We start from the raw sequence: 10,333 nt of genomic DNA on the forward strand, positions 1-10,333 counted from the left end.
AAGTCACCTTTCCATGGCGAGCCGAGGTCTTCTGAAAGAGGCTAGAGCTTGAAATGGGATCACAATATGATGATCCTAAAAGCTTACAGCCATGCATTATTTTCCATCTTTATACACTAACAATGTATACAGGCGACTGCAAAAAAATATTTGCTTTAATGGTCTAGAAAAAGATTTATATGTGCTTGTTCATATTCGAATCTAACACTTGCATGCCAAATCTGGGAATTGTCTAATTTGAAGCCTCACCAATTTGTGAAAAGAAGGAAGTGAGATCAGTATTTAAAGGCATGATAGAAAAATCTAAGAGCTCTTTTCCCATAACTAGTCAGAGGATCCACTTTTAGTTTGAGTTGAGAGCTAGCTATCTACCTTCAATTTCTTGTCGCTTCGAAGTTCATATCCCTCTTTAACTCCATAGCTGCTAATCTTGGGTTATTAGTTCAAATGTTGCATCCTTTGATCAATTTTTATGGTACTTTTGTGCTATTCTTTATTAAATCTCTCTTGGATGGTTGTTCTACCTTACTAGTTGTTGAGGGGCCTCTTGCTCTAATTAGCTCTCTTGTTCCTTTAAAAGCTTCACAAAAGTGTTGGTCCCCTGGGGTTGTTGCCCATATTGTATTCGAACATAATGATATGTTTTGTAATTAGGCACCTTGCACGCTCATTGCAATACAATCTCTGGGGTAATGATATTTTTTTGTAATTAGGCACCTTGCACGCTCATTGCAATACAATCTCTGGGGTAATCTAGACACTTGCATTCTTTGGAAGCAATTCTTCTGACTGCATCCTGATGCCACTTCAATGGCCTTGGCTCAGTCTAAATTAAGGCACGATGTATCAAAATATGTAGACGTACCGGTCGCTTATCGGACTAGTATGGTACTGTTTTGGACCGGTACCGAACTGACGAATAGAGGAGCGATGCGGAAGGGGGTAAAAAAAAGAGTCCGCGAGCATGCGCGCCCACGTTAGATGCCACTGAGTGGTTTAAATGCCACTTTGTGGCATTAAAGGCCCTATGGGAACCCCCCGTGTTGCCCTGCGCGGAGAATCGCACGCGAGTAGAATCATGTGCGGAAACCGCGCGCCCCTGTGGGCGTGCTGCTCAGCGCGGAGAACCACACGCCGGCGCGCTGTCCTGGTGCGAACCGGGCGATTCGATTCAGTTCTCCGGTACTGGGCTTGTACCGGTGCCAACCGGTCTGGTTTGCACGGATACAGTGGATTTATCGCTCAGTTCCGGCCTCTTCGGGGTCGAAACCATTTTCCACAGTCAAACCAGACGAGTCAGAGATCAGACCGGTCCGGTACGGGCTGAACGGGCCGGTATAGGCCGGTTCAGCATATCATGGTCTAAACAAATAAATTTGGCTTAGGATTGGAATTGGCTTTGGCTTATGACGGAAATTAGCATTGATTCACTTGGAGTTCAAACCAATCAAACATCCAAAATGACAAGTATTCTGGTAAAAGCCAATTCTCGCTGCCCACTTCCAGGTAACCAAACAGGACAACTAATAATATAACTCAAGTGGGTTGAGTCAGATCAAGAGAATGAAACCTCCACCAAATTTGTTTAATAAACTACCTACTTTGATGCAACCCAATCCAAGATAAACCTTAACGAACCTAACCTAAACTTTCCTCAAGTATATAATCTCCATATTTCCAATCCAAATGTAGTTTGGATCAAGTTAGGTTAAGCCGAGCTCAGTTTGGTCGACATCTTGCGAGCTTAGGGTACAGGATGGGTGAGCTGGAAGATGTATGGATCAAATTTGGTTTAGTTTTAGGTGGGGTCGGATTGAAGGAACTTTTAACCAAACCCAATTTGACTTTTGATCAGATTGATGGGTAACAATCGGACCCAGTCTGAACCCATAGTACAGATCTGTGAGGTTGGTTTGGATTAACTTGGCCCTGGTTGCACCCACAAGAATCAAACAGCCCTAGACTGAACCACAAATCCATAGATAAGGGAGAGCATTTGTGACCTAGGTGGCTAGGTTGGTGTTCTTAGGGGAGTTGGGTAGGCCCTTGGTGGCGGCATCCTACTGGGAGAGAGTGAGGATATAAGAGAGGTTTATACATATCTCTAATCTTCGTATTCCACTATATTTTCGCTGCGCAACTTTGATTTAAACTCACCAAAATTCTCTAGGTTCACTAAGTGATTTCCGACCAAGTTGAAATTGAGAAGATCCAAAAGTTCAAATTTTTTAGGTAGAACTAGAGCAAAATTTTCTCTATCCTTTCTTTGCCTCGAGCACATCCAATCAAAATTAACCCTCGAGCCAATTTTCATATTTGAAGCCATTGCATATATAGAACCCTAGCCAATTGTCACAATTCTTAGTGATTTTAAACCTAAATTTTGATACTGATCATAAACCTAAGCTCTGATACCATTTCTGCCATACCTTAGCATATGGTTGGTCAGCCGATCGATTGGATCAAGCCAGTGTAGATGGACTAGATCTCACAATATACATACATACATGTGTGTATATGTATGCGTGTATATAAACCCTTCATACTTGTTGAAGAAATTTGGAGTGATCATGGACTTGGGTCAAGCCTTTGTCCGGACATTTATTTGACCATTCTAGAGACTGCTACAGTGTTAGCTGCAGATCATGCACAATGATAAGAAGATACACGCTGCTATTTGCATATCAAGTGAGCATAAGAGCACATAAATGTCATCTTGCTTGAAATGATGCACAATTTGCCGCTAATGTTGCATTGGATTTGGAATATCAAATGTTATATTCTCTCTCTCAAAAAACTCGTAAGAAGTATCAAGTATCTAAAAACCCTAGATTAAAGAAACCAAAAGCAATTGTATGGTAACTCATAATCTCTATCCAAAAAGTCACTCAAGAGGTGACACACTTCTTGGTACCATTTCAAAATGAACAATGAAATAACAACACACCAGCTGAGCGATATTTCTTACTAATCAAAGCAATTTCACAGATTTGTAATTTACTACCGTGTAAAAATGCAATACCAATTTTCCTCAAGAATCACAGAAGACATGGTACCAATCTTGCCTTTTCCATGAGATCTGTACCACTTGATCAGGAGCCTGACTTGAAGCCTAAATACTTGGCAAGAGTGAAATGAAAGCAATAGGAATAGTTCTTAAAAGAGCTACCCTCAACTCTTTTGTGATATCGTGCATTCATCATCCATACAAACGTGATTCATGGCCATAGCCAGCAATAAACTGCAAAAAAAGACACCATCTGAGATCCACTACATCAATAGCTGAACCACATTTTTCTTCTTCGAGCTGCGCTTCACCTTGATCAAATGGTTCAACACCTTCGCATACCGGGTCACCAATCCAGCCATTTTGGCTCCTTCCATGCCCTCGCCTTGCTTTCTTACTATGGGGAGGCTCTTCTCTCCTCCTCCTCCTGCTGCTGCTGCCATGAGCTTCATACCATCCACATTATCTCGAACAGTTCCACTCTCAGCCTCAGTTCCATTCTCAGCCTTCTCTGCATTGCTTTCTTTCATCAGCTCCTTCAACGAAACACGATGGAAGCCATCGTTGTTCTTCTTCTGCAGCTCCTTGTCTTCATCCTGAGAGCTCTTGGTGGTGGTTGTGGAAGTGGGCTTCCTAGTTCTTCTGGACATGCTTGGGTCATATCGGCGTTGCTTGATTGGTTCGCATTGGCTCGCCATTGTCCTCGATGCAAGAAGACCACCTGAGCATCTGCTTGTGTGCTCTTTCAGGAAGGCAGGAGCTATAGAATGCTTTATGTGTAACTTAAGCTTAGGTGAGGTGGGGCAAGTTGCTTCACAAAAGGTCGGGTGTCTGTTTCAAATGGTCAAGTTAAATGAAAGATCAACATCTCTTTAGAGCTGTTGGCTGAATTAAGAGTGAGACTGAAGTATCCTAGATACAGATGGGACATACTTTGGTGCATGAGAAATATTATAAACTTAACCATTTCATCCACTTAAAGAGTATTATCAAGTCATTTATTCTATTCACCTACAGCTTTATATAGTCATTCGTCACAAGATTGGAATTTCTGAATAATTTGGCAAGAAGGAATTTGAAATTTGGGTACATGCAGAAAGTAGTCAAAGTTGGGGGACACCCCCCCCCCCCCCCCTCCACAAAAAAAAAAAAAAAAGAACAGAAGATTAGGTGGGGGAATAGAAAATGGATCCATAAAGCATGTAAGACATTAATGACAACAATTAAAAAATCATCGACCAATAATCTTATCAGTCTACTATACTTCAAAAAAAAAAAAAAAGCCACGACATATGTAAATTTTTGAACAATCTGTGAATAATTTGTTTGCAGAAATAGTTACAGCAATCGTTAAGCTATGAAACATTCAATCACCTGAAGAAATATAGTGACCGTTGTTGTGTGCAATTTTTCCTCAAAAGAATCTAACAACCCAATCCTTCTATATATGTAGATCAACTTTAAAAGGTTTCTTTTCATCTGATGGCAGTTACAGTACTCAATTTTCGACAAACTTTATTTCAGAAATTCTTGATTCTAATGTGTTGTGATGCTAATAATGGTACTAAGGATATAGGATCCACCCTCTCTGTTTCTTATTTAGAGGCACAGAAGATTATATACTGACCGATATGACCATATTTGAACTATGGCCCCCAAAGAGGGTGAACCAAGGGCTAGAAACATGAACATTAGAATCAAATTAAAGGCCAAAAACTGAAAAACAATCCTTGTCACTCTCCCAAATTTGATGTTCACCTGTCCATTCTTTTTCACAAAAACTAAGATCTACTCGACTCCTCCCCCACCTTCCAGATTGTTGCATCTGATTTAACAATGACTTTGGAGTTCTTTTCTTGCTTTTCCACTCAAATAGAAATGGAGACTTAAAATGCAATCTTGAATCTGATAGTTTATTCCTGATGTTTCAAGAAACATCATATATTTGAGGGTCTAAGATCCAATGCAACACCACCAGCCAATGTCCATCTTGTACGAATAGGAATATGACCTTCAATTGATCGTAAAGGTAATGTGAAAATACAAAAACTCTTCATTGTCTATAAATGAAACCATTATCAATTCCAAGAACAAGAGAACTAAGCACAATTGTTTAATTGCTGCAGTTTGAAAAGAAATTTAAATGCTTTAGGATGCTAGCTGATTTATTATGCATCTGGTCTATCATCTTTTTTTCCTTGTGGAAAAGATTATCTTCAAATAACGAAGTTTAGAAACTGTTTCAATTTGTAGACAATCAACACTCAAGACATCAAAAATTTAACATCATGACAGTCATAGTTCTCAGAGACGAGTAATGGAGGAAAATTTAAGGAAATTGGCTAGTCCAAATAGCTGAAGTACCTTGGTGCCTTTGAACCAATCATATGCTTGAATTCATTCTTGACCATGGTGTGTCCAGTTACTAATATCATAATCAATAAATTTTTCGATTTCTGACACTGGTCCTAGGTTCCTGATGAGGGTCTTCTATCATCCTCTACTCAAACAATATATTTCACAAAGAATATAGAAACCAATCTTAAGCACAACTGTAAAAGTTTAAAGTCCTCAAACATGATGTTGAGCTCAAATAATGCAAGCACACATTCGGAAGTTTGTGTGCCACTTATAGAATGTTTAGCTCATCAAGAAAACAAGTTCACAACAAAAGCAAGGCCATTCTGATACATTTTAATAGCACATAGTGTTTTCTGATTCTCTCTTGCAATAGTCATGCTACAAGTCAGAGTCCTTACCTGGAAAAACATAAAGGAACAAACTATTTACAGCTAAAAACAAATTCGGTTGCTTATCAAAGATGTATGATGTAATGATCATCAGAAGGGCTGTATCCAGCTTCTCAAACTATTGCAGGAAATTTTCTTTCTATGATCATAAATTTCGCCAAATTCTCTGCATTAGCTTTCTGGTTATCAGGAAGCTGATAACTTTATCTGGCAAAACGCATAGTCCACTCAGCAGCTATTTCATCATGTTTAGCTCTATCTGACAAATACAAACAAGCAATGCTTGATACTAACGGGTTATCTGCAAAGATGGAACACAATGTTTTAAAAGAGAATATCCAAATCCAAGATTCTTCATATGACTAAAGGATACACTCAAAATCAAAGATCAGAGACTAAAAGAAAACAATAGCACATACATGGATCAGGATTGGTGATGATTGATTTAATGGCCAGCAGCACCTTTGAAATTGTCAGAGCAGGACTCCAACCATCTTTCAAGATGTCCAGATTTAGATTTCCAGCAGAGTTGACATTACAGTGGTATATCCGAGTTTTAAATGTAACCTGAAAAAGCAAAATGATCAAATTGGGATCACAATCAAAAGATGAAAGAAAGTTAATGAATGGCATGTAGAATGTGATAGTAAGTCTCCAATGCAATTACAGATAAAATGAAAACTATTAGAAATAGCCCACTATTAGAAATGACAGGTTTCACTCTATTTACTCCCTTGAGTAACATGGCACTAAAGCAGAAGATCTTTATTCTATCCTTTGCCACTAAATCAAGATGCTAACAACATGCAATCTATATACTGCTCCGGCATTCAATCTCTCACTTTCTTATTTCTCTGCACAGGGAGAAGATTCCTACCAGCTCGGGTCTATTCAATTTTATCTTATTCCTGCTAGCCAAGGATAAGCAAGAAAAGTAAACACCAATCTCTAAATGGCAAAGTCATGAGTAAAAAATGCAGCCAAGAATAAGCTATACCCTGAATTATGGTAGATCTTTGTTTCTAGTGAAATATCAACCTTGTTGAACTTCTTTCTCGGAGAAAGAAACGTGAAGATAAAGAGAGCTGAAGAAAACTTTGATCCTCTGACACCTGGCCAACTCCTCTGACTGAATAATTCACCAGAATGATCATGCATTTAAAATCATGGAACCAACCACTAATAACGGTGAACTGATTAGAATTTTTGACTCCAAAGTAAAAGCTAAAATCTATTTCATCTTGCTGACAGGCATTTCAACTGAGAGGTCCATCCTACTGCTTTTTCAACCTATTACTTCTCCTAGGCTTTGATAGAATGAGGTGGAGAAGTCAACAGCCAGAAACTTCTCAGATTTTACTGCTGCAAATCATTGCAGAAGCACCGAAACATTTCCATTTCATCTTCTTTTAATCGACGATATCTGAAGGACTTTTCTATGTGCTTTAAGAACTTCCAATATTAGAAAAAGATTTGGAGCAGAAACTGCAGTACAGAGTTTTCTTAAATATGGTAAAGGATATCAACCAAACTAAGAATAAAATAAGGCTGCACTCAACCTGAAGGTTGAAAAACTCAATATTGGGATTCAAGAAGCACTTTCTAAAACTAATATGACTTTCTTTGACTGAGAAACCTAACAAAACTTCATCAGACATCCTTTAAAGTGGTAGATTAACCCAACAAACACCCAAAAATTTGAAACAACTATACACCTATAAAACTTTCAATCCTAAAAATTGCTGATCTACAAGAATTCATTAATATTATGTTGATGCATCATATACGATCAGCAAATCACTAGGTAGGGGAAACAAAAGAGAGATAAATGCTATGTTGTTAAATCCAAGTAGATCTATGTTTTGAAATGAGAATTGAAGAAATTCAGATGATACAATATGACAACATCATATTAAAGTACTGTTATATAACCAAAAATTTTTAAGATATCATTATATGACATATGACTTTCATGGAAGTGAAAACACGTTGTTTAGTTTCCAGTTCAATTTTCTCATACCTTGGGGGGATTGAATGGATAATCAGGTGGAAACATGATGTCAAGAAAAAATATTCCACCTTCATATGGAGAACCTACATACAAGAACAATACCAGCTAAATAACCCATAGTTGAATCCTTCTAATATTTCATTTTCTTATATAATATTTTTATATAAATCACAAGCGAAAGCAAACATAGAGTAGAGATTAGATGATATTAATGCATTTCATGGTATACATAAAAAAAAAAAAAAAGTTAAAAGAACCAAACTATGTAAAACTGACAACAACTCATCCATTGTGCAAAGCTTAGGAATACCATATTAACTGATTTTGTTGCCAAGGTTAATGAAGCAGTCAGCAGGGCGGGTCGACATCGAGCATCCTCGAATCAACATCAACATCACTGGTGGCCATAAGTGCATTCCTCTACTTGCTCCCCACTTCCCAATGTCATCCTCTTGCTCGGTATTGTCAACAGCTATGGTGCTTAGGAAGCCGGTGGAAGAAGACATCCCCTCACTTATGGCTCACCATTGCCCTCTTTCTCATCTTGATCATTCTTTGTAATGGAAGAATTTGTCCAAAAAGCTGGCATTTTTAGGTGTTCTAAACCCACTCTCTAATATCATAACATCCATATCTTTGCAAACAAATAGATCCCTTGTAGCATTCTTCAGCCTTTATCTTCTTCTTCCATTCCCCTTTTCTTCCTCCTTTTCTTCCCCTTTTCCTTTCCTCTTTTGCTTTTCCTTTCTTTCCACTGCTTCTGCCGTCATCATGTTTGGGTCTTCATACTCTTACTTTGTCTTTTCCGTTATATTTAGTCCAGTGCTGATCATGGGCCGGGCTTGGGCACAAAGAAGATCAAATTTTAAATAGGCCCGGCCAGAAGCCCGACTAAAAATAAATAGAACTTAGGCCTGAGGTCTGGCCGGTGATCAGCTATAATTTAGTCTTTATTTTCCTTCTTTTATTTGATTCTACACTCCTTTTCTTACTTTATATGTTTCCTCCTTTACCCAACCTTCCCTTCCTGCACAGGAACACATATTTCACAGTTTGCATACTCCTTTTTGTTTTAATTGCCCTGATTTGTGTTTTCCTCAATTCTCTATTTATAAATTAATGTCACGAAATCATAAGTTCATATTGATTCATCTCAGCTTCTATCATGTTAGAATGGTTTATTTAGTTATTTATATATTCCCCACCCCACTACCTTTTTTGGTGAAGTTAGATGGCATATGTCACCGACCAGGAAAGCGTCCCCACCAACTAGAGAACATCTAGACGCCTCGACGATCTTGCAAGCTAGAAACTGTAAAGTTTAGTTTCCTGGTAGAAATACATCCGTGAATAGACATGAAGCAAGCAAAACATTAATTGAATTGTGATGCAGGAAACATTTTAGGTAGAATGAATCACCTTGTTCTTCACGTTTTCAACTATCCTTGCCAAAAGGTGAAAGTGTGAAGTAAAATGTGGTAAATTCCTGGTAATAAAAAAAAAATCAAGAAAACCTTATTTCCTTAAATAGAGTCAGCTATAGGGGTTCTGCTTCAGCATTTTTTTTCATATCGAAACCCACGTATAGATAAAAGAAGTATAGGGCATTTTAAGGCATCATTTACTGCAAATGGCAACACCCATCTTAGGTTTTATAGCCAATAAATCATGCTTTAACTAGTACACGAATAATTCCCCAGATCAAAACAGATAAATAGTCTGAAGTAATACCCATAACCCATTAATTAAGCAAAAAACTAAGGAATAAAAATATTTTCCTATGGAAATGAACATACTAAGTGAAAATACATTCAAGCCATAACTAATATAAGCCATCAAAAACCCTATTCCCATGCTTCTATGGGGAGGGGAGTTAGCTTAAAAGACTGTATTTTGTGACTAAAATTGCAGCTTTAACTTCAAAATTCGTGTGCACTAATTCATCGAAATATTCGAGGGTGCGGGGGTCCTCAATTGAAGAAGAGGCGGAGGTGAGAAAGGGGTTAGAGTACAATAGAATACCTTGAGGTCCGATCATGGTGGAGACCCAGTGGTAGAGATTGTCGCCCTTGGGCCCGGCGGAGCAATCGGCGGGGGGATCGGCGTTGAGCTCCAGCATCTCCTTCTGGATCCTCTTCCCCGACGATGTCACCGACGTCATCGACGGCCACGGCCCGCCGCCTCCTCCGACGCCGGAGCTCGGGAGGCTAGTGGAAGAAGACATCCGTCGCTCCCCACTGCCCCACCGGAACCACCTCCCTGATACCTTCGCAGATAAAAAAAGATGGAGCGAGTCATAACGGTGGAGGAAAAATGGTTTATAATTCTAAAGATTAGGGGTTTACGTGTAATAATGTAGCTATTAAGTTTTAACTAGTGCCGGCAAGTCACCTGCCGAGACTAGTACAAATTTGGACAGCAGCCTGGGACTTATCTGTAATTATAGTAAGGTTTTGAAGTGAAGTGTAAGAAATGCAAGTGTGACTGTGTGAGTTTGAACTGGCTCAGGCTGTGGCAGGAGGAGACGAGCAAAAGACATTTCTAATTATGATACATTATAGATGA

The 10,333-nt window shown here is 38.8% G+C and overlaps 1 protein-coding gene across 1 annotated transcript; it reads right to left on the bottom strand.

Moving 5' to 3' along the window:
* Positions 1-5,562: 5,562 nt before the first annotated feature.
* Positions 5,563-10,075, bottom strand: LOC103712079 (constitutive photomorphogenesis protein 10). Its single transcript, XM_008798474.3, has 4 exons — positions 9,791-10,075; positions 7,778-7,851; positions 6,177-6,324; positions 5,563-6,058 (listed from the first exon to the last, which is right to left on the bottom strand). The coding sequence occupies exons 1-4, from the start codon at positions 9,990-9,992 to the stop codon at positions 5,961-5,963; spliced, it is 522 nt and encodes a 173-aa protein (XP_008796696.1). The 5' UTR covers positions 9,993-10,075; the 3' UTR covers positions 5,563-5,960.
* Positions 10,076-10,333: the final 258 nt, after the last annotated feature.

The sequence above is a fragment of the Phoenix dactylifera genome, unplaced genomic scaffold (assembly GCF_009389715.1).
Source record: "Phoenix dactylifera cultivar Barhee BC4 unplaced genomic scaffold, palm_55x_up_171113_PBpolish2nd_filt_p 000204F, whole genome shotgun sequence".
NCBI classification, from domain to species: Eukaryota; Viridiplantae; Streptophyta; class Magnoliopsida; order Arecales; family Arecaceae; genus Phoenix; species Phoenix dactylifera.